This window comes from Aulonocara sp. 'chitande type north' Nkhata Bay, linkage group LG13 (assembly GCF_057382095.1).
Source record: "Aulonocara sp. 'chitande type north' Nkhata Bay isolate Kocher_YH1m ecotype deep benthic linkage group LG13, A_spYH_male_GT1.1, whole genome shotgun sequence".
In the NCBI taxonomy this organism is placed as follows: Eukaryota; Metazoa; Chordata; class Actinopteri; order Cichliformes; family Cichlidae; genus Aulonocara; species Aulonocara sp. 'chitande type north' Nkhata Bay.
This window is the reverse complement of record NC_141356.1, coordinates 26,200,472-26,225,101: the sequence shown is the minus strand read 5'-3', so window position 1 is coordinate 26,225,101 and position 24,630 is coordinate 26,200,472. Positions and strand designations below refer to the sequence as shown.

The 24,630-nt window shown below is 40.3% G+C and overlaps 2 protein-coding genes and 1 non-coding gene across 3 annotated transcripts; all 3 read left to right on the top strand.

The window, feature by feature from the left end:
* Positions 1 to 859: 859 nt before the first annotated feature.
* On the top strand, positions 860 to 4,831 carry LOC147316196 (NFU1 iron-sulfur cluster scaffold homolog, mitochondrial). Its single transcript, XM_086259491.1, has 8 exons — positions 860 to 988; positions 1,411 to 1,508; positions 1,598 to 1,733; positions 2,585 to 2,651; positions 2,741 to 2,852; positions 2,937 to 3,000; positions 3,224 to 3,398; positions 4,247 to 4,831. Exons 1-8 carry the CDS (start codon positions 924 to 926, stop codon positions 4,340 to 4,342), a joined length of 813 nt encoding a protein of 270 aa, XP_086115617.1. The 5' UTR covers positions 860 to 923; the 3' UTR covers positions 4,343 to 4,831.
* A 799-nt stretch (positions 4,832 to 5,630) lies between these two features.
* Positions 5,631 to 23,162, top strand: ccar1 (cell division cycle and apoptosis regulator 1). The gene is made up of 26 exons (XM_086259489.1): positions 5,631 to 5,764; positions 6,899 to 7,059; positions 7,153 to 7,328; positions 7,441 to 7,566; positions 8,086 to 8,118; positions 8,580 to 8,776; positions 9,032 to 9,158; positions 9,701 to 9,820; positions 10,403 to 10,595; positions 10,755 to 10,899; positions 11,016 to 11,168; positions 11,292 to 11,517; positions 12,151 to 12,264; positions 13,293 to 13,459; positions 14,340 to 14,550; positions 15,774 to 15,857; positions 15,944 to 16,132; positions 16,234 to 16,425; positions 16,546 to 16,776; positions 16,855 to 16,978; positions 17,095 to 17,183; positions 17,274 to 17,414; positions 17,549 to 17,669; positions 17,787 to 17,969; positions 19,075 to 19,280; positions 22,147 to 23,162. The coding sequence occupies exons 2-26, from the start codon at positions 6,948 to 6,950 to the stop codon at positions 22,222 to 22,224; spliced, it is 3,738 nt and encodes a 1,245-aa protein (XP_086115615.1). The 5' UTR covers positions 5,631 to 5,764; positions 6,899 to 6,947; the 3' UTR covers positions 22,225 to 23,162.
* LOC147316195 (small nucleolar RNA SNORD98) lies at positions 12,297 to 12,361 on the top strand. The gene has a single exon (XR_015124517.1). It is a non-coding gene; the product is annotated as a small nucleolar RNA SNORD98 (small nucleolar RNA).
* Positions 23,163 to 24,630: the final 1,468 nt, after the last annotated feature.

Here is a 24,630-nt window from a genome sequence, read left to right as displayed (position 1 = left end):
TAGTTTTCATATTATAATTTATATTTAATTGTGTTGTGGTTTGCAGTGTTTTGTGTTCTTTTCACTTTAAATTTGTGAAAGGAAAAAGCTGAAAATTTAAATAGTTAAAACTTGAAATGTGAATAGCTGATTTTTGTATTATATGATTTATTTATTACATTTTATGTGGAGTGAATAAATAAAAGTATATTTACGGTGGCCCCTAGAGACAAAGCACATACAAACTTCAAATCACGTACGAACTCTGAAGCATGTACAAACTCCAAAACACGTAAAAACACGTACAAACTCCAAAACACGTAAAAACTCCAAAACATGTAAAAACACGTACAAACTCCGAAGCACATAAAAACTCAGAAGCATATAAAAACTCAAAACACGTACAAAAGACAACAGAAGTGCTCCAGGATGCTGGGCGCAGTGTTGAGCCTTTGTTATCTTGTGGCTACACAAGCCAGCAAGTACCAACGACCGGATTTGGTGTGTGGTAATAACAGGTAAATGAACTTTTTTTTAAATTATTTGAATATATATATGAGTGCCTGTGTATAAATACACAAACAATACACACATGCTTTCAATTGTGTAATTTAAGTGATCTAGTAGCTCTGCTTTGGAAGTTCAGTTCATGCTAGAAATGTGTTTTGGAGTTTGTACGTGTTTTGTCTCTAGGGGCCACCGCATATATTTATATATAAACATATATAAATAAAACCACTTGTTTTTATGTTAGTAATTCCTTTTGTGCATAATTTTATATTATTGTTAATAATAAATTAATTAAAGCAACAAAACAACCTGAAGACTCGGTTCGGAGTCGAAAGAGCCGGCTCTTTTTAGTGAGTCGAACCGAAAGAGCCGGATCTCTAATAAGAGCCGGAAATCCCATCACTAGTGGGGTCCTCATTTTCTAAACAAACAAAATGGCGGCGCGCATGAGATGGGGTCTTCAGCAGCTTTTACGGACAAGAAATACGGCTCACTTTAGGTTTGAACTATCACCAGCGTTGATCCACCGTACTGTAATACCTATATGATGAGTCTGTGTAAAGCATAAACCAGTATTGCGCCGCGTCTCTGCATTTGAGACAGAAATTAGCTTTTAGCCAGCTACATAGCTAGCAAGCAAAACAAATGGGACAAAGCTTTGTCTCCAGGCTAACTCATCCGCCTAGGTGTGGTTGGAGCTGTGGAAGAAAGTAGTTTAGTCTAGTGTTAGTTAGTTTAGTCGTTTTCACTGTGAAAATCACGTGGTAGCTGGCACACGGCCGCTAGCTAGTTAGCATAGTAAAACTTCATTGTTAGTGAGAAGGTTATTCCATGCATAACAACGCCACCCGTTTATATCCTGCCTCAATAAATGAATGAGTTGAGGGGATATAAGGTGTAATGTGTTCTTTGTGCTTCAAGGTTTCCACAGCCGACCAGATGTTCATACCACTCACTGTCCACGACTCAGAGCTTCAGAAGAGTCCAGCCTCACCTCGTAGGAGCCACACAATTCCCAAGTGAGAAACTCTTTTAGAAGTTTGAAAACCTTATATACGTTCACTGCATTATGTTATGCCTGAGCTGATGGTTATGTAATGTCTTACAGTAAGACACCTGTCCATCCAGACTCAAGATACACCGAACCCCAGAAGCCTGAAGTTTCTTCCCGGTAAACCTGTCCTAGGAAGTGGAACGCTTGACTTTCCTTCTCCAAGCTCGACTGGATGTTCTTCTTTAGCCAGGTTGTGTGTCAGACTTAGTGTTGCACTTCAAACACATTTGAAGCCTTGGGAGGCACGTGTAACAGGGCTAGCACTAAAACAAGAAGAATATACTGTATGCTCACTTCATAAGGTACACTGTGCTAATACTAGGTTAGACCTTGTTGGCTTCCTTGAATCATCCCTGTAGTCATAAAGGGATGGACATGCTTAGCACAAGACTCAGATGAGCTGTGGTATTTAAATTATTCCCAGTTGGAACTCAGGAGTGTTTCAAGAGAATATCCCCCACAAAATTATACCTCGAACAACCTGAACCATTAATATAAGGCAGGATGGATCCATGGTTTCATGTTGTTTATACTAGTTAATGACCCTACCATCTGAATGTCACAGAAATCAAGACTCAACAGATCAATTTTATTACTATTTACTATTGTCCAGTTTTGCTGAGCTCATGCAAATCGTAGCCTCAGTTTCCTGGGGGGCAGGTTTGAGCCTGTGTAGCCTTCCTGTGAGCTTTAAGCAGTTTGTCACTCACTGGCTATTTTCTTTCTCTTTCTTTTTTACCATTCTCTATAAACAAATAGAGGTGTCTTCAGTTCTGATCATGATGGGGTTGCTTGGCTGAATAATACGTATAGCTGATGTGACAGATGTACACCCTGAAAATAACATTTTGGTCCTCAGTGGATTCCTGAGGAGAGACACATCGGGTTCCTTTGCACATTGTCAGGATGTTTTTTTTTCTTTGCTGATACTTTTAGTATCCTGAGTCTGATTTGTAATCACAAAACAGACCAAAAGGACTTCATTGTTTCATGATATGTTTTTTTTATTTCTTACTGAACATGATAATGTGTTTCTCTCAGAGACCTCTTTGAAATTGAAGGAGTACAGAGTGTGTTCTTTGGCCCCGACTTCATTACTGTCACTAAAGTAAGTATTTAATGTCCTACATTAATACAGTTTGTCTTTGTAGTTATAGTCTAATCATATAATACATGAGATGTTTGTTTTCCTATCAGACGGACGAGGATGTTGAGTGGACGGACATTAAGCGTCATGCTCTGGAGGCCATTGCTAAGTTCTTTGAGAGTGGTGAGCCGATAACAACGGGAGCAGTGCACCATGAAAGCAGTGAGTGTACAGTGTGAAAACATGCAACTTTTTGACTTGAAATTGTGTAAATATTTTCATGTTTTACATTTCTCTTTACTGTAGGTCATTCTGAAGATGATGATGATATTGTTTGTATGATAAAGGAGCTTCTGGACACCAGAATCAGGTAGCGATTTCTCAGTACTGTTGAGAGCTGCTTAAGTAAACCACAGTTGCGCTTCAGAAAGTATTTATGGCACGGTAACATAATACCTTATTGCTTCACTCACGTTCACAAAAAAAGATGTTGTTAGTGTTCTAAGAGATAGTTGTGCTGAGATAACGGTCTTAATCTCACTGTTTCTCTGTCCTGTTCTGTACCAATTGATACGGTCGCTCTTAATCACAAGACCTACAGTGCAGGAGGATGGAGGTGATGTCATCTTTAAGGGTTTTGAGAACGGAGTAGTCAAGCTGAAGCTGGTTGGTTCCTGCACAGGTTGTCCCAGTTCTACTGTCACACTGAAAAATGGGATCCAGAACATGATGCAGTTTTACATCCCTGAAGTGGACAAAGTGGAACAGGTGATAATCTATAGAGCCGTTCTGGGATAAGTTTTTGTGTAAACTCTTCTGATATCAAGTTTGAGAAACTCTTGTTTGGATAAATAAGTCATCACATACAGAAAATTCTGCAGTCACTTTAAAGTGGACTTATTAAGATCATTTCTGCTTCATATTTTTAGTCTTGGACTCTTCTAGAGTGGTTTTGTATTATTCATTTGTTCAAAATGATTGTTAGTGCGTCCCTTTACAAATGAGCTGTTTTGTTTATTACTCCTATCCAATTTTTCTTTCAAAAGTAGAAAAATATTTTAGCCTTTGCTGGTTTCATTATTTTAAACGTTAATTTTTTTGTTCCCCATTGAAAGCTACTGGCGCATAAATACTGAAATGTTAATGCTGGGTATTAAAGAAGGGGGTAATGCAGCTTGTTGCATGTGGGCTGTGTACAGTATCCACAGACTTGCATTTGCCTACAGAGGACACGTGAAGATCAGAAATCAATCATGGAACCAAGAGAGGATCATGGCGTGGTTTGATGAATTATGTTTTCCTTTAAGTCAGGCTTGATACCACCAGGATGCACTATATCAATATGAAGAAGGCAAGCTAGTGGAGGAATTGTGATTAGGAAATATTTTAGGGAAACCCTGGGTCCATGTGGATGTTACTTTTACATACACACATTTGCACTACACCTTCAGAGCTATTCTTGCCATACAAGGTGGCAAGAAGCAGGAAGCATTCATTTTACAGCTGATGGGTTTTCCAAAGCTCAGTTGCAAGCTCGGTTAGCTTGGTTTTAAAAGAAGAAAATAAAAATATCACTTTTATATAAAAGTAATTTGTACATTCTCCCTTTTTTCCAGGTGGAAGATGAAGTGGATAAAATCAGTGCAAAGGTTTTCTCAGAAGTGGAGCGCAAATTGCAAGATGAGAAAGTTCCCCGGCCGACCCACTCATAGACTTTGTTATATACACAGCACTGTAGTATTTCCACATATTACTGTTCTAAATCACAATACTGAGGAACAGAAAATTACCTACTATACTGTATACTGTTAAGAGTTCTGTACATACTGTATTCACCCAGTTGCCAGGTAGAGGTCATTAACTGCATGTCTGTTTACAGAAGGTTCAGTCATGTTTTTCTGTATAAGCAGAACACTGTAAGTGGTGTGTTTTTATTTATTATAAATACTGTATATTTTGAAAGTTGGAGATATTTGAACGTGCGTGGCATCGGTTAAGACTGTTTAGAGGGACCTTTTGAGAAAATGATCCACCACCACCACATACCGAATGACAAAGAATCTACCAGTACGGTAATCTGTAAATGAAATGCAAGATACTGAGGCTACAATTATTAATTGAACTGAGGTAGGATAACAGTTTATATGTATCCTGAATTTATGTGGTCTAATGTAATAACTTCATTACATTAAAGTTCACTATTTGAAATCTGATGTTTATTGTGACCTTTAATTCGCTGGTGTTATGTCCTAGAAAAAAAAGCTACTCAGGAAAGGAAGCTTTTGTATAACATTGTCCACACATGCATCAAAGAAAAATTTTTAATGCAACATGGGGGAGGAAAACAGATTAAGTCCTTCACATTTTCCAGGGTAAATATCTTGAATTATGACTGAATAGGGACCCTCTGGAGTGTAGCTCAACTTGACACAGAATGATGGATGCTTGAAATCACCATTACATTTGAGACAGTATGAAAGTAGCTTCATACTGTTTAAGTCAGACATGCAGCTTGTTTGAAAATGGTAGCAGAGCGGTAGGAGATGGAGCTAGAGGTGCTAGACCTGAAGATGCCGAGATTTTCATTGGAATTGACCACATGAGTAGAGTTTCAGAGACAGCTGTTTGGAGAAAAACGTAGAGAAGTAAGGCTGACATGATTTGGACATTCACAGAGGAGGAATAGTGAAAATGGAGCTGGGTGGCTAGAGGAAAAGAGCAAGGGTTGGTGTGATGGTGTGAAATATAATATATAATGATACCTGTTAAGCAGTTCGTTATATTTTTTGCTGTGTTTAACAACGTCTACATTTTTACCGGCTGTAAAACAAAACAAAACAAAAAAAATTATGTAGCCTAATAGCTGGATTATCTTAATTAGCTCAGATGTTACATTTTAATTTTGACCTAAGCATGTCCAAACCTTTACGATCAGTGGTAACAGACTATTGTTCTTCTTTATATTCCTACATGAAGTAAGGAAGTGCTGGAATTATCACCACCATATGCACACGATTACAAGTAAATATTTGAACTACTATGTCTACCGTCTGCTGGCTGTGGAGCGCGGATGGAGTTTCCATTCTGCGCATGCGCGTTCTCTATCCGTAATAGACCGGTGCAGGGAGACAACGGTAAGCACTGTTGACAGTGTTTTAATGAAAATCTTTATTACCTAAATAATTATAAATATTTAATGTAAATGTAACGTGCACTCTTAAATTGCATGCAAGAGAGAGCCTGCCGTCATTATGCTGTGTATTATTATGCTTTTAAAAGACTGGTTATTCACTGCAAGAGCCTGCGAGCTTAATTCGGGCCTCGCTTTCGACAACAAATCTAGCACGAGGCTAATCTGGCAACAAAGCTAACGATGCGAAAATGCTACGTGTTAGCTCTATATGTGTTGCTATCGTATCTGTCGTACAGTAGCCATGCTGCATTTTAATATATTTGCAGTTAAACTGGGGACTTTTGAAAGGTGCTGCCTAAGCAAAATTAACGTAGCTACAAAAGCTCGAGTCAGCTTGTTGTTACCTTCAACAATAACAACATTAGCTCACTAGACAAACGGAAACGTTAAGTAGCCTAGCTGCTCACGTTAGCATACTCTCAGTGAGTAGCTAACGTTAGCTGGACAGCCTTTGAGCCCGTTTTGGTTGCTGTGTCAGCATATGCTAATCTGAAGAGTCCTGGAGATAACTATGAGAACACTCTTTCCCACCTCATTAAATAATTAGTATAGTTTTCTTTTTGGATTCCCTCGTGTTGCCTTACTATCATAGAAATAGTATACTACATATGTGAAGATTATTTTGGCAAGTGCACTCAGCGTCAACATCATCACCATGAGCTGTGAGTAAGGTTCTGATAAATGTCTTTTCTGTAGACAGAAGTCAGTTGTTTTTTTTTATAGAAGGGAAAAATTGGCCTATCAGAGTTAAAATGCTTCACCGGACGTGGTTTTAGTCTTCATTTGTTGTTCTGTGCACCCTTGCCTTGCCCTTGTTATGTGTAACATGCTTTGCAAAGTAAATGGTGACATAAGTTAAAGCCAGGCCAGACTGGCTTTTGACTGTTATACATCCACCACAAGTAACATCTACTCTTGCACATGCAGTGTGTCACACAAAAACACAAGCTGGTACTCCAATAGGCACTTAAAGAGTAGCTGCTGGCATTCAAGCAAGTTCAAGTTCTGCCTCTAGAGTCATGACCGTGTGATCAAATTGCTACTAATACTCCTGATTTTTGGTTTATGTTTATAGTGATAGCATTGGCCTGGAGAAGAAAGGCTGCCCTTAATCTGAATGAGTCATGGCCCAGTTCGGGGGACAGAAAAATCCGCCGTGGGCGACTCAGTTTGCTGCCACAGCAGTGTCCCAGTCAGGCCACACAGGACAGTCTCTGGACCTCAACAGCCTGCACTGTGAGTATAGCAAAATCAGATCAAATGTCATTAGCACTTTACCCGGCGGTGCAATTACACTCACGTTTCACATTATACCCCACACCCCCACAGCTCTTGGAGTGCAGCAGCCGTCTCTTCTGGGAGCATCTCCTGCTGTTTACTCTCAGCAGTCAGCCTTGGCTGCAGCCTCTCTCAGCAACCAGTCTGCTGCAAACTATCAGCTTTCTCAGCAAACTGCTGCTTTGCAACAGCAAGCTGCAGCAGCCGCTGCAGCAGCATTACAGCAGGTCAGTCACAAAAGAGTAATGCTAAGCACAGTAAGACGTGTGTGTCTTTTCCCTGGTCACATTTGACGCTCTTTGCTACTGCCCCCCTTTTGTTTTTTTTAAATGTCCATAGTCTCAAATCAATACAGCGCTTCAGCAGTATCAACAACAACAACAGCAGCAGCAACAACAGCAGCAACAACAGCAGCAACCTCCCCAACAACCCCCCCAGCAGCAGCTGTACAATGTACCTCATCAGGTATCTTGCCGGCCTTTACTTTTATTTGTGTCACACCTTATTTCCTTACATTGGAAAATATCCTTTTCAGTTTAGAATCTTATTGACATTGTGCTTTAAATTTAGATTTCTCTGATTGTTTTATATAGCATCACCGTATGATGTGTTACAGTAGACTGAACGGTCGTTTGGAAACTGACCATAAGTTTGCTAAATCTTAAAGTTTTGTAAGATCACTTTGAAATCTTTAAAATTAACATAAAATCCATTTCTGCTATTTTTTTTAGCCACTTTTCGATTTTTTTCCCCAAGACAATGTAATGTAAATATGTAAATAAGGTAATTGTAATTTGATACGACTGCACAGCATGTTTACATCTTTCGCTAGATGGATCGTATTATTTATGTTGTAAGAATCTGTTAGTGAGCAAACAGCTGTTGGGAGCATTATGACAGCACAAGATGTGTCTTTGCTTTGGGTGTAAATCTGTTGTTTCATTTCAACAAAAAGTTCACTTTTTTTTTCTCTTCTTAATTCAGCTTCCACAGCCTCAGCAGGCACTCATTTCTCAGGTAATGTGTTTACAAAAACATATTCAAACAAACTCAAGCTGCTACATAGGACAGATCTCGGTGTCTATCTGCCCTATCTGTTTACATGTTAGCTGGCAATTATGCTCTGTTGTGGACACAGACAAGGGCAGCTGCTCCAGACGAGGTGCAGCAGCTACACCCTGTCTGCTCTCATACTGTCACACTTTTTCAAGTACTACAGTTTTTTTGTGGACGTTTGCACAGAGCATTTGAATAATCAAACTATCATTTAGGTTGAATTTTTTTCCAGATGACCATATCAAAGCATATTTCCTTATTATTTATTATTATTTTTAAGGTTCTTTTTCTTGAAGCTTTGTGTTTAATGCATATAGAAATAGAAAAGTTAGCTATCAAGCGATCTCCCTTGGTATATTTTAGATGTACCACTAAAATGTAATTTTAGTGTTTTGATTCTTCTTTCTTTTCCTGACCCTCAGCCCCCTGTCGCCCTGCCCACGAGCCTGAGCCTGTCTAACCCACAGCAGACAGCCCAAATTACTGTGTCTTATCCCACACCACGTTCAAGCCACCAACAGCAGACGCAGCCTCAGAAGCAGCGAGTCTTCACTGGTGTCGTCAATAAGCTGCATGACACGTTTGGCTTTGTAGATGAAGATGTCTTCTTTCAGTTAAGGTGAAAAAGGGTGGTCCTAACATCGCTCAGATTCTGTTACTTGGTGGTTTAATAAAATTAACACTTTCACTAGAGGTTTTTTAGTGTATAAATTGCACATACAATCCCTTTTCTTGCACCATTGTTAGCCTGCATAGGACCTTATTTATCATCCATAACTTAAAGAGCTACAAGTTTGCTTCTGTGAATCTGAAAATGATACAGCATTACAAACAGATTTTCTTATGTGTTTTTGTATATATTTGTATTTCATAGTGCTGTGAAGGGGAAGACTCCCCAGGTGGGTGACAGGGTCCTAGTGGAAGCTGTGTACAACCCGAATATGCCGTTCAAGTGGAACGCCCAGCGCATCCAGACTTTACCTCAACTAGCAAATCAGTCGGTGAGAATGTTCAAACGTTGCATTTTGGAGCACAGCATTACAGTTTGTGGCTTTGTATTGTATTGAAATGCATACTTTCAGCTTTAATTTAAGGAGTTTCACAAACGCATTGTATTTCAAATGTAGAGGTATTTATACAGTCCCTTATTCTGAGAATTAGGAACTTTACTTTTTTTCATATTATAATCACAATTATATCAGCACCAGTGTTTTCATGGAGTTCATTATAAAGTTAAGCACACAAACCTTTTACTGGTTTTAGTGTTTAAGTCCTTATTTACTGTAATAAAAATCATATCAGTTTTTCATGTTTGAATAAACTCCCACTGTTGCAAAGTGTTTAAATGCAATTTAGCGCTTAATGCACAGCAAACACGTTCTCATCATCTGAAACTGGTGGGGTTACTTCCAATTACAACAAATGTGCTCAGACTTTCTAGTCTTGCTATGAGTGTTTATTTATTTTATTTTTCCTTTTCAAAAAAAAATCTTAGTCCTGCTTTCTTTTTTTTTTTAACTGTTGTGTTTTCCATCCCTCCTAGCATCAGCAGCAGCCTCAGCCTTTACCTCAAGCTTCCCCACAGCTCGGCAGCCTTTACAATGAGCCAGGGATGCAGCTGCGCTACTCGGACATGCACACCACTGCGGACAACAGACAAAATGTAACCCCTTAGATGTGAATCACAGACTTTTTGTGTTCTTTCTCTCGGCTTGTTTTTTCATTTTTGTTTTTTTTGTTTTTTTACTTTGAAAGTGGTGAGCAAAATGCCAAACCTGGCTGCTCACTAAGTATATTAAATGTCTTTACAAATACGCTTCTTGATGACAAATATTATTATACTAATCATTGTCTTTTAACGTGAGAAAGCATCATGATTTTCTGACAGTATAAAGCTGTACATCAGAGATGTCTCTTAAACTGACAGTAAACAGGGCCTCATATATTTCTTATCAAAAGGTTTTTCCTTTAAACAAGTCAGAACCTGCTGTATTACTTTTAGCAGGTTAACTGAAATAACTTTGAGATCAAAGCTGCACGTCAGCTTTCCTTTGATTAGGACAACCTTTAAGGAAACCCCTGTTGAGATTTCTACAAGTCTTTGATTTAAACATATTCAGACCTTCTTCTAAGCAGGTGCTGACCAAGATTTTATTTGTTGCACAGCTGGCATGTTATTGATCGTTTCATGTCTGCATTTAAAGATTTTTTTTAACCTCCTTTTTCTTTGTTACTTTTTATGTAGAACCAGCCTCAAGCTTCGAGCATGATGAAGGCAGCCCCCACCATGCTGCAGTCACTACCTCCCCCGACCACATTCAGTGTTCCAGCCCAGGCTCCCCCTCCGTCTCTTCTGCAGGCACAGCTGTCTGCTGCTTCTCTTGCCCCTCTTCTCCAAAACCCTCCTCAGCCTCTGCTGCCACAGCCTCCGCCCAAAGGTACAGTACTTGTCAGTGGCATTTATCTAGCGTTTCCTTGTAAAGCAGTCTGAACAACTAGTAATGATGAGTGTTATTTGTGCTGCTGTTTTGGTACCACCTTTGAACACAGAATAGTATGTGTAGTAAGGAAGTGGTTTGCATTCTTGTCATTGCCAGAAGTGTTTCCCGGGGGTCTCCTCCAGCCCCCAGTGAGAATGATGGCACAGCCGCAGCCTGTCCGAAGAATTGAGCCTCCGCCTCGTTTCCCCACTCGCAGCGATCGAGGCCCTGAGCTCATCCTCAGGACTAAAGAAGAACGCAGGTGAGATGGCAGACCATATAATTACTACATCATACACCTATTCCACATCCATTTCATCCTCCTGTTCATTAGAAGTAATAAGTCATTAAGTTTTTAAAAAATTGATTCTTTAACAGAGACAGAGACCGTGAGCGCAGGCGATCGAGAGAACGGTCACCCACACGCAAACGTTCCAGAGACCGTTCACCGCGACGTGACCGCTCCCCAAGACGGCCTCGCAGAGTTGTACCTCGCTACACTGTCCAGTTTTCCAAGTTCAGCTTAGATGGGTATGTATATTGTTTCCTTTGTTAAAAACACATCATCCTAGATATGCCACATGTTAGCATAATACTGTACAGCAGGATGTGGCGCCCCAGTTTGAAATCTGAAAGCCTCCTTGTGTTCTGCAGCTCCAGCTGTGACATGATGGAGCTGAGGAGGCGCTACCAGAGCCTCTACATTCCCAGTGACTTCTTTGATGCTGTCTTCACCTGGGTGGATGCCTTCCCTTTTACGCGACCCTTCCACTTTAGTAATGCTTGTAACTTCCACATTTTGCACAAAGAGGTGGATCCTCTAGTCAAGAACACGGCTGTGCTGGACCCTCCTGACGCCAACCATACCTACAGTGCTAAGGTACGACTGCCAGTGCTAAATAAGTTGCAACAATATAAGTAATGTAAAAAAACTTTTCAAATAATAAACTTAACAGTAATCAGCTTTAACTGCAGTGTGTATATCATAGCACTGCAGCATTAAAGTGAAAGTAAATCAGAAAATGATAGGCTTGTATATAGTTGTCATGTTTGAGCTGTGCATATGTCATCTTTAGGTGCTTACAGAGGTACATACCCTACAGCCAAAAAGGCTTCATATACCATTCATTCTGTTAAAGCTGGTAATGCTAAATGGCAGCTAGAGGTGTGCAAGCCATCACCCACAGCTTTTCAACTAATCCTTGACTGTGACTGTTAACCCTCTATAGTAGGAAATGTTATGTTGGTATTTGTAGTATCTTTGTACACCTCTGACACAGTGTAAAGAGTGTGAATAGTAACAGCTGCCATCATAAGAGCCTCCGAATGAAGACGTGTATTTTCATAGGAACGCATTAGTGAGACAAAGCAGTGATGAAGAGGCATAATTACTGACTGAACTCTGACATTTTATACAAAGGGAATGCAGACCATAAATTGTGTAAAACATGGCATTTGACTTAAATAGTATAGAAAGGATTATAACTTTAATGTGGCCTCTTCCATTTTTCAGGTGATGCTGCTGGCTAACCCCAGTATAGAGGAGCTCTATCATAAGTCCTGTGCTCTGGCAGAGGACCCACAGGAAGTCAGAGACTCCTTCCAGCATCCTGCTAGACTGATTAAGGTATGTCAAACCCTTTAGAATGCACAGGAGCTGACGATGATGTAGTAATCCTATTCCATTGCTGAATACTCAGTGTGGAAAGCTATAAACTGATGTCAGCTCCCTTGTGTTAATTTACCTGTGGTGTATTATTTGTTTCACCTTTCCCTGAAAGCTATTTCTAATGCTGTATAGTACAAACAACAGTGAGATCAGAGATAGATTTTTATTGTCAGAGCTCACTTTACAGTGACAAATAGAGTTGACAGTAAGTTTCTTTTCTTGCTCCAAGTCTGCCTTGATGGCTTTTCAGTGTGCCACCAAGAACCAACAGGCTGCTTCAGTGGGAAAATTAGCTACATTTTTTGGAGGGCGGATCATCAGCATCAGAATTCCTACAAAGCTTGTGGAACTACAGTCACGCACATTAGCCGCCATCTCTGGAGAACAGTTACACTGACAGCTTGTTGGGTTTGCATCTGATAACATAGTTGCTATTGTGGGCCAGTAATATTGAAAGATTAATAGACCAGTGCTAACCTGAATATCGCTCACTGTATGAATGACAACTTCAGGCCATGATGCTGTAAAACGGGAGTTGCATCTTATGTCTGGAGATTTGCAGAGGTGTGTGTGTGTGTGTGTGTGTGTGTGTGTGTGTGTGTGTGTGTGTGTGTGTGTGTGTGTGTGTGTGTGTGTGTGTGTGTGTGTGTGTGTGTGTGTGTGTGTGTGTGTGTGTGTGTGTGTGTGTGTGTGTGAGAGAGAGAGAGGGGGCGACCTGCAGGGGGAATTCATTCTGGCATTTACATTTCTGTGTTATGTTTGAAGCATCCTCTGTGTCTGCAAGAGGAAAGGTCAGAAAATGAGAATATTGCACAAATTTATTAGACGTGTGATTATTTGGACATACTGCTGACGCTTTTCTGTTTTTGTCTCTATTCTCTTTGCTCTTTCCACTCTCCGCACCTTTGTTTCCCATATTCCCATTCCCCATTTCCATCTAACCTGTACTCTGTGGCTCTCCTTGCACCTGTCTTTTTCTCCTTCAGTTTTTGGTGGGCATGAGAGGTAAAGATGAGGCCATGGCCATTGGTGGTCACTGGTCTCCATCTCTGGATGGAGCGGACCCAGAAAAGGATCCATCAGTCCTTATTAAGACAGCGATACGCTGTTGCAAGGCCCTCACAGGCATAGACCTTAGTCTGTGCACTCAGTGGTAAGCTCCGCTACTCTCATCAGTATTTATTGTTCTCACTGGTTGTGTTATAATTCTTAACGTTGTAACTAAAATCCTAAATTATCTGTAATGTACTGCATCTTTATGCTACCTCGATACTAAATCTTTCCTGGACATGTAGAGTGTGGTGTTCTGTTTTGTTTTCATTTTTGTTATATTAATGATTATTGTGCTGTTAATTTGCAATCTATTATTTACTATTATAATTTTTTGTGTTGTGTAATGTCGTTTTTTTTGGCCTTTTGTGTGTTGTAGTCTTGGCTCTCTCTTTCTGTCACACACTCTTATTCATATACACACATTTCATTGTGATGAAAAACCAAACGCATGGACTTGGTGGCTGGAAGCAGTAGCCTGGACCAGAAGACACTGCCATTACTTTTTGTTTTTCTTTTCTTTTCTTTTTCTATTCTCTCTGTTAAATATCTTACATATTTAACTGGCTTTCACTGTCCTGTTGATTCTGTCTCTCTTCACACAACCCTAATGTAGTACGTCAAGTGCATCCTAGGGCAAATGCAGAGTACTCATCCATAATTGGCTGAAGCTATAATGGGGATGAATTTTGGGGGTGTGATTATTAATTTTTTTAAATTTTTTATTTTCCTGTGATTGTCTGTCAACTTTTTCAAAATGGCTGCCATAACCTGTGCCAACAGTCGGAGAGCTGCAGACTGGGTCCATTTGTCTATGCTGTGTGTTGTGTGGGAGAAGGGTCACTGTAATGACCTGTACGATCATTGAGTGACCTGATGGGAGGGAATAGCTGTAGAAGGCTCGCCCAATAGCAAGGCTTGCCTTTTATACTGTGCCCTGACCAGAATGTTTCTTTCCAATGCACCTTCTTCCTTTGCGACAGGTATCGTTTTGCAGAGATTCGCTATCATCGGCCAGAGGAGACACACAAGGGGCGGACAGTCCCTGCTCATGTGGAGACAGTGGTTTTGTTTCTTCCGGATGTTTGGCATTGTCTTCCTACCCGCTCAGAGTGGGAGGTGCTGTCACGGCGACTCCGGGAGCAGCTGGCTGAGAAGCTGTCGGCCGAGCGAAAGGAGGCAGATGGAGAACAGGCACTGAACCGCTAATCCCTCTCTTCTCATTTCCGCTTCTCACAGGAAGGCACAGGACTTACAAAAAAACAAACAAAAAACAAAAAACCCCAGACACACACACACACACAAAATACAAAGCACACCTCACCTTGCACGCACACAGATACGAACCCAGGCATATTACGGCTCCACCAAACCTCACCTAGGTTTCTTCTGTTTATTCCTCCACCTGTCCCCTTTTCCTCTGCTCCAACTCCTCCATTCCTCCATCAGCACTCCCACCTTCCCTCACATCCAGCAGACACACACAGTGGAAGCAGTGAGACTAGGTTGTGTTGTGTAGGCCCCGGTCGCAAATGGTAAAACAGCTTCCAGTTGCTTAAACACCACAAAATTGGGTGCTAATCTTGTTCAGTATTTTATGTTAATGTTGGCATTTGTTTTGCATTATTATAAAAAGGCATCTGCTTGCAGATTGATTGAGAATGAGTTTAAATTTGAACCAGTGATCAATTGTTAACACTGGGACCCATCATTTACAAACGTACTGGAATCTGTGGAGTCAGTTGCGCTCACATAATGTGTTTGTTGTAGAGAAATGTGTATTTCTATATGATTTTTCACATCAATTTGATATCGTCTGACTTCGAAAAGAGAACCTCCCCTAAGTCCTGCTTCTTGTCTGTTCTTGTTGTTGGATTCTACACTTTCATTTGGACTATATGTAGAATTTGGTTTTTCCAGGGCAGTTGGTTGGACAGAAGGACACATGGCTCCTATCTGACGTAGGTGTATAAAACCCATAAATGGCAATACCCCAGTCATAGAGCATGGTAGGGCCAGCCTATCCTCACTCCGTTTGGAGGCCAGCTTCATTCACCTGATGTACCTACACACCTTTTGGACACACCTCTCATTGATTTTTACCTTTTTTGTGTTCCACAGATTGATTGATTGGCAGCTGGGGGGGAGCATTTCTGTTGTTTTTTTATTATTATTTATTTAATTTTATTTATTTTTTTATAAGAGCTAGAGAGCTTCCCTGTGTACGCTTCAGTAGCAGTGGACTTAAACACAGTCGAGAGCTCACTAGGACAAGAGAATGAAAGACAAATGAGGCCTTGCTTCTTGCACGGATCAACTTTAAAGCTCACTAGGACCATGAGTGCTATGCTGACTGTTTGTTATCCCACCTCTTTCTCTCCCTCTGCCTGTCTCTATCTTAATGATTTTCTGTCAAGGAGGAAGAGGAGAAGGATGACGATGATTCGAAGGACGTTAGTACTCCCACTCACTGGGCTAAACTTGACCCGAAATCAATGAAGGTGCGTAAAGCTGGTGCAGGTATGAGTAGGGACCAGGACGAGAAATGTTCAACTTGCTTTTTCATGTCTGTTTTCTCCACTTGTAGGTAAATGACCTGCGCAGGGAGCTCGATTGTCGCTCTCTAAGCTCTAAGGGGTTAAAGTCACAGCTGATTGCTCGCCTCACCAAACAGCTAAAGGTGGAGGAGCAGGTAGAGGAGTCCAAGGAGCCCGAGAAAGTAGAGACCAAGGATGTGGAGGAAGAGGAACCAGCACGCACTGAGGATGACAGAGAGGTACAGATAAATTTTTTTTTAAGCCTTTTATATATAACAAAATCTTTTCAGTAATTAAGGTTAATTTTAAATTCCACCTGATGGATACTTTTGTCTGTCAGGAGGAGGAAAAGAAGAGGCAGGAGGAGCTTGAGCGCCAGCGGAGAGAAAGGCGCTACATCCTTCCTGATGAGCCTACCATCCTTGTACACCCAAACTGGGCAGCCAAGAACGGCAAATTTGACTGCAGTGTCATGTCCCTGAGTGTGTTACTGGACTACAGACTAGAAGACAACAAGGAGCACTCATTTGAAGTGAGAATTAATGCTCTGGGGTTTGTTACAAAGACCTGCAAACACACACATGTGATGTGTGTGTGTGTGTGTTTGCTTTCTTTACAGGTTTTTTTAATATACTGTCTTCTTTCTGTACAGGTTTCTCTGTTTGCTGAGCTTTTTAATGAGATGCTGCAGAGAGATTTTGGTTACCGCATATATAAAGCCCTCGCTGCGCTTCCTACCAAGGATGAGAAGAAGGAGAAGAAAGCCAAAAAAGAGGCTGAAAAGAAAGAGGCTGAAAAGCGTGAAATGAAGAAGGAGAAAGAAGAAGAGAACGAAGAACCGACAGCAAAGAAGACCAAAGAAGATGAGGAAGAGAAGAAAAAGGTTTCTGCAGCTTTTCAGGTTTTTACTGTTTGTCTGATAAATGTGAGTTTTTATGTCATTGTCATTTTTTTAAATTAGTCTGAAGAAAAGACAGTGAAAAAGGAAGAGTCTCGAGATGAAGAGGAGAATGAAGATGATGGCAGCACAGCCAATGCTGAAGAATATGATCCCATGGAGGCTGAAGATGATGATGAGGATGATGGTACTATACTCTTCTTGATTAAATGAATGATTTGGAACTGTGTACTACTTGGGATATTTTCTTTTCACAAAGACACAAAATGGTTTTAAGAAAAAATATTTCTGATTGTTTATTAGACAAAGATGATGACGACTCCACTGACAGAGACAGAAAAGACCGCAAAGATGACCGAAAATCATCGAAAGAGAGGTCCTCCAAAGATAAGGTTGGCTCTATGTTGTTATAGACACGTTGGTGAGGTGTAGATGTTGTTCAGAAAGTTGTTTTTTAATGAGCGTGGTTGTCGTTACACTAGGAAAGGAAACAGATGATCACGCACAACAGGGAGCTGCTGATGGCGTTTGTCTACTTCGATCAGAGCCACTGTGGCTATTTACTCGAGAGAGACCTGGAGGAGATCTTGTACACACTGGGACTGCATCTCTCTCGTGCTCAGGTGAAAACACAAGCACATGGTCTTTCTGGTTCTGTGATTCTTACCCTGTCAGACCTTCTTTTTCACTTTGCTTTAAGACACGTACCGTCAGCCTTACAGCTCAGTAAATCTGTCTTGTTGATTTCTGTTTTCAGATAAAGAAGCTTTTGAACAAACCTGTTGTCAGAGAATCGTGTTACTACCGAAAACTGACAGACAGGGGAAAAGATGAACCCATTCCTTCTTTCAATGAAGCCCAGATTGAAAATCTCACAGGTAAGCCTGAAGATATTTCTATTAGTGTGTCCTTTAATTTTCCATAAATTTATTTTAAGCAGGATAGAGCGACAGATGCCAAATGACTTTATTTTGTATCACATTTCCTTTCTTAAGGTAACCGAGGACTGCTTCCTGCTTCTAAAACTCGTGCTCAGTCAGAGGCCAGCGAGTCTGGTAACCTGATCGTGTATAACGGAGCTATGGTTGACATCGGCAGCATGATGCAGAAGCTAGAGAAGAGTGAGAAGGCGAGAGAGGAAATAGAGCAGAAGCTTATGTTGCAGGATGCTAAAATGGGTACGTTTTGGATTGCATTATATGTCCTAAACTGCAAGCTACACTCTGTGTCAGTAGTCCCTCGGGACAATGATCTGGCTCAATTTGAGCATTGCTACAGAGAAGCTCAGTCTCACTTCATTCTCCGGACCATCCTTCTGTGATGTCTGGTGAAACGTGAACTGGGACATTGTATGTTGGATGGCAAAGAGGAGTCTGCAAAACTGAGTTTATTGTAAATTCAAACTGGAAACTGGAAATTAGTTAAAAGTTTGACTGTAACATAAACACAAACACAGTCTTCAAAGAAAAGGCAGGCAGTGTAGGACTGAACCTTATTTTCCTAGCAGAGAACAGACAGATTTACATGGCTTCGCTACAGTATACGTGCAGGAGTGTAAACAAGTTAGAGCATATGTAACATATTATTAATCTACAGGAGAGGAGTCTTCCTACTGCCCTTACCCCATATTTTGCCCTTACCACATGTTTGTGAATGTTTAATGTTGGCATTTATAGACGCTGATGTTTACTGCCAGTCCACAATGTCCACGACTGAGCTGTTTCTTTGCTGTTGCGAGGATACCGCCACATTGGTTGCTTATGATTACACTGACATGGAAGAAATACTAAAACACAGGCATTCATAAAACATTAATGAGAGGTTACTGACCAGCTGTGCACATATTGTATAACAATCGTTTGTTAATCACAAACTGACAGCACAGACCTTTGTCACCAAGATGGTGGACTAACTTGAGAGGCAGTTAAATGTAGTGTATAGTTACGATGATTGGACGTTTTATTAGGTACACCTTGCTAATGTTAGGTTACATTCGTTGGCTGTAAGGAGTTGTTTTGGTGTGTGACAATCCCAGTAGATCAGCACTTTCTGAAATACTTCTGCAGGTCATCTTGACCTTGTTGCTAACATGTAACTGGCTGATTAGATATTTGTGTTAATGAGCAGTTGGACAGGTGTACCTAATAAAGTGGCTAGTTTTTACAGACTTCAGTGGGATACGCTGCTGTTTCCAGTTCCGATTTCATGTTTTACTGTGACCAGCGTTTGCCCACTGACCTGCTGTCTCTGTGATCCTGACTTGGTGTTGATTCTTTATCGCAGACGAAGACGCAAAGGTTAAAGCTCAGCTGGATCAAGCCAACAAATCTTTGTCGAGGGAGCTGGAGGAGGTGAAAAGCACTCTGAGCCAAACCGAGCAGACTCTGAAGACCGTGGAGGAAGAGAAGAAAGTCTACCGCGAGCTCCTGAGCAAATCAGCAAACTCACTGATGTCCACTGTGAAAGGAGTGCTGGAAGTGCTGAAGAAGGTGCAGCATGTTTAATCATAATGTCCTCCTGATTTCCATACACCTGTGGTCCTCAGGGGTCAAAAATGTCCCCACTTCATTTGAGTGTTTTTTTTTTTTAAAGTATAAATTGTCAATCTTTTCAGTGTTGCATCTTAGTTTTACTTAAGACCAACACTAACACAAAATTGACCCTACATTTTAGGGCCACCAGACCTTGTTAGATAAAGTACACTCTGTTTTTGAGCGAAAATAAAACAAGACAATAAACTATTTAAACGTTTAGATAATTTTGACTATCTGACTAACTACAGAGTGCTGTATGTTGAACTTTAGTAAGAAAGTTTTTTTTTTTTTTTAACCACTTAAAATTTTTAAATGGCAGCACGTAGTCACACCTGTGGTCCTCAGGGGTCAAAAATGGCCCCATCTGGTTTGATTGATACTTAATTAACATGAAGTGGATTTTTCCCCCCTTTTATTTAAAACTTAATTCAAACATTTTGACACTATTTCTTTATTCCATTTCAAATTTATGTCTGATAAAACCTCATTTATACGAAATGTTTCTTTGTTTTCGGGTAAAAAAAATTAATTAAATGATCAGTTATCGTGATTATCGTTTCACAACCAGAGTTGGTTGTTTTAACAGATTATCACAGACGGGTTTATGTCAAAGTTAATTTAGAAAGCTGTTTTTAAACTACAAGTTTTTTACTGGCAGCAAATAATCACATCTGTTGTCCTCTGGGCTCAAAAATGACCCCGTTTGCTTTGACTGTTTATAAAGCAACAAGTATAAAATATCATCCATCTCTGTGTTTCAAGGTTTTATTCAACTTTATTCCAACTCATTGCCTGACAGTTTTCTATATTTTGGCATGGTAGGAACACTAGCGCATGGGTCTGAGTGAAGGCAAACTTTCATGAGAACAAAGGCGTGTCCATATTTGACACAAGAGCAGGAGGAAGCTCAGGTTTATTCCTCTGCACTGGTCCCATCATGGACAGCTTTCTTTTCTGCAGTTGCAGGCCAAGGGTCATATACAGTAAACAAGCTGTTACAGGTGATTGTTTTCTTTTGGAAACCTTCTGCAATGTTAGGGACAACTTGTGTGCCCTGACTGCAGGACAGACGGTTTGCCATCGCACACTAGCATGTTCCATGTACAGCTGGACCTGCATCACATACTGCCCATGTTTTTATCTCATAGTTCCCTGGTTTACTTGGGATGTTCTGTTGGAATGGACAGAGTCCTCTGAAGGGGACTTGCTGCTCATACAGTCATATCAGTACCAGGACCTTACATCACAGCAGGAGAAACACCCACTTGTTCCATACACCTCAAATGGGAGCACGTTTGTGTCATGAACGACGATCATCTATTGTGTCTTTATCATGAAATGATATCACTTTTGTGCTTCTATGGATTAATCTTGTGTCACTTTTAAAACTTCTCTACCAGACTCAGGATGTCATAAACTGGCCGTAGCGACTCTACTGGATGCACGGCAGTAAGAATCAACACACCCACATATGCCTACAGCTGCATTCGGTCCATTTTTCTTCCTCTCTCGTTGTTCCTCCTTGTTCGTCATTGAGTTGGCTGTAGAGCAGGTCATCTGCTAATTGGATGGTTGTTGGTTCAGTCTCTGTGTGCTCTAGTCTGGAGTTCTTACCAAGGTGTCCTTGGACAAGTTACTGAACTCCAACTTGGTCTCTGATGCATCCATTGGCATGTGAACGTTAAAAAGCAGAATACAAGCAGAATACACTGTGTATAATGCTTTCAGTGCTCGAGTAGAAAAGCAACTGAAGGAGTATGGGACCTGGCACATGTGCTTGGACCGTGATAGATTGTCTTTCTCTGAGGCACATGAGAGAGTCAGGCATCGTCTGTCACTGGGAAGGATAGAAGACCAGATCAGTGTTTCCTCACATTACTGTAAATATTCCTCTGTCTCAGCTGATTCCTCTTTCTTGCTTGATTCTTTGTCTTCATCATAATTGAAATGGAAGATGTGCAGTCCTCTGACACATCTTCTATTTCAGTTTCACATTCTGAAACTTCAAGAAGCCCAGTCACTTTCTTTCCAAGCTCCTCAGACTACCATGTCCTGGATGCCTGAGAACCTACTTGAACATAGTTCAGATTCTTCATCACTTTTCTTCACTTCATAGCCTTCTTCCACTTCTGCAGGTGGCTGATGTGCTTTTTCAGAGAAAGGGTGGCACGTGATCTAAATATTGACAATATTTTCTTTATCTTCTAACCCTGGATCTTCCTGAACATTGATTCTTCCTCCTCATTATACTAGAGGACAATATATGCTTTGTTCTACTGGTCATTGCTTTGCACAACATGGTTAAAAAAAAAAAGTGAGCATACTTTGTGTATGTATTATTGTAGGGTCTACCTTACAATATGAAGCACCTTGATGCGACTGTTGTTGTGATTTTCCGCTGTATAAATACAATTTAATTGAATATAGAGCACTTGTCTCCTAATTGTGCTGCCTGCTGTCGTTGTTGTGGTTGTTATGACCAGTGCTTGACCCCACACATCAGTGATCCAAGATGTTTGAAAGCAGTATGGTGTGAAAATATGGCCCCTTGCAACACTTTGTACTTTGAGGTCATTTTTGTCCACGAGGACCACAGGTGTTATAAAATCCGATTAAAAACCCCATAAATAAATCAAATTACTTAAAATTTATTCCAATCATGCATAGCATAGTAATGAATAACTTCTGTTATTTTCAGACCATTTGATGAATAAAAAACACATTTCTTTAGAGGACAAATGACCCAAGGACAACACAAGGGTTTGTTTACCTCGATGGAGGAAATGAGCTCATATTCACTTTACTGCTTTTTCCTTTACAGGATCAGGACATAGACGAGCCTGGCAGCGAAGTCGCCGCTGATCACAGTCGGACATCCCAGACGAACGGCGCAGATTAATAAGTGACAGATTTCAAAGGAATGAAGCTGATCAGTACTGATCATCTTAAACTGTAAATATTCACTACACGAGTAATTTGACTGTGTTATATTTGAACCCGTTGTCTCCCAAGTATGTTTAATTTAATGAATTAGTTCCCTTGTAATAATTTGACCACCTCCTCTGTTTCTGAGGAGTTACTTTTCTTACTTAGAGTCATTTTAACAATGACAAAGCTTTGAAGCGCTTATTTTCAAAGTGAGTTGAGTTGCTAGCATCTTTTTGCCATCGCGTTTGCTTTGCTAAGGCCGCTCACGTGCCACTCTGTAGATTTAAATGCAGGCCTGTGTGTGAGTGTTACTTGAGTCTTGTTTTTTTGTTTTTTTTTCTAATAAGCAATAATGATGCTATTTATGTGCGAGAGTATTCATAAAATATTTAAAAGAAGCTAATTTTGGATGGAAGGAAGTGTTGGAGTGTTCCCGTGTGCTTCAGACAGAAGCACTTCCTTAACCAGCCCCTCTTTATTTCTCACAGCACTGCTCGGTTTGTAGTCCTTTTCTTTGGCTGGTTTAACAGGTTTCTGCAGGATTCTTTTTCCCCCACACACACACGGCTATGCATGGTTCCTGCCTGTCATGGACTTTTTTTTTCCTGTCTCATTGTATCCACCAACTTCTGCGCTGCCACTTTCATGTTTTACTGTGACCAGCGTTTGTCGTGTTTTCTGCTAAAGGAAACTAACACATGAACCAAAAGTTAAGCTTAATGAATGTGTGTTCTGCTGAAGGAATGAACACTTGAGATCCATCTCTAAATTGTGTGCATTGGTTTGGGTTCTTAACAAGAGGCACAGTTGCGTTTTAAATGTGCTCCAAAGCAGGCGATTTTATTTTTATATTGAAAATGCGCTCTATGGATGTCTTGTGCAAGAGTAAAGTGGTCCATTTTAACACTACCGTGTGTCTGCATTTCTTTTCCCCACTGTTTGTGTCACAGCAGGTATTTTGACTTGTCTTTATAGAAAAAAATGTTATTTGTTTATTTGCAAAGATAAGAGCACACTGAAAGAGATGAAAACTTAATAGAGCAGCTGCTGTGTGGGTTGCAGTGTTACACTGCTGACCAGCAGATGGCAGTAGAGTTGTAGCTCCTGGAAACTAGATTGATTTGAGGGATTAAACCAGGTTTAGTCCAACTCGTAGATTAGTTAGATACATGTTAGACAACTTTGTAAGCATTTTTAAGACATAAAATTAAATACAACCATGCCAGCAGTGCAGTTTTAACAATCTGTGATACACCCGTTGACCGCAGTTCCCTCACAACAAAGGATAGAGAGAAAAAAAAAGACTCATAATTTACAAAATAACTATTTTATGAAATCCACGTCATCATCCATAAGAAGCTGAGAAAGATGTTAGTTGCAGGAGCCAAGGTGATAGTTCCATTTATATCCTCAGCACCAGGAAGCTTTTCCTGTTTAGACAGAGCTTTTTCTGGAGGAGTAAACACAACCGAGTAGGTAGATGCTGCCACTCTGACTCATTCAGGTCAAATGGTTGTTAAACTTTCTGATTTTCTTAAAACAATGCATACAATTCCCTTATCAGATTTCAAAGATCTCTGATAATTACTCTGGTGTGATGATTTTATGAAGTTTAAAAGATTTTGTTTTTTGGTAGCAGTTTCTGTTCAAGCTCAGTAATAATGCAGTAATGGTGGTGTAATAAGGTTAAAACAAGCGGGTAATGGTTTTGAAATGGGAAGTTACTACTACTTAATTACAGTGTTGTCCACATAACAGCAAACTAATTCTCTTGCATCAACAGTAACAGTAATAGTACAGTAATATTACATTGAAATTTATGTTATATCCAAAAACTCGAGAGTAATTGCAAATATATATATGAGACAAGCCAAGTGTTACATTTTTTCCCCCACAACGGGTGTTTCTGTTTCATCATCCTTTAAATCAGCAAGTGTAAAAACATCTCTGCATAATGCAGCACGCAGGGCTACAAACATCAGCATCCAACAGCAATGGGGCTGTTTAATAAACCTTCCCAGCTAATTACAACAAAAACTGATCGATCTTCTTCTCACAGCTTCACAAAGTACATGTGTTTATACTCACTGCTTCTGCACAGAGTGAGCTAAGGGGTTTTATTTCTGCCATCATTTTCTCATTTCTAATAGAAAGCCTTTTTTTGTGGATGGATCCACATATTTGATTTGGGCCTTCCTGAAACAACCCTATGATGGATTTGAGTTTTCAGAGGCAGAGCCTTCAGCTATTAGTCCTCTCTACTATGGAACCAGCTCCCAGTTTTGGACTCGGCGTGGACACCCTCCACTTTTAAGAACGTCTTAAAACTTTGATAAAGGTTATAGTTAAGGTTGGATCAGAAGATCCTGAACCATCT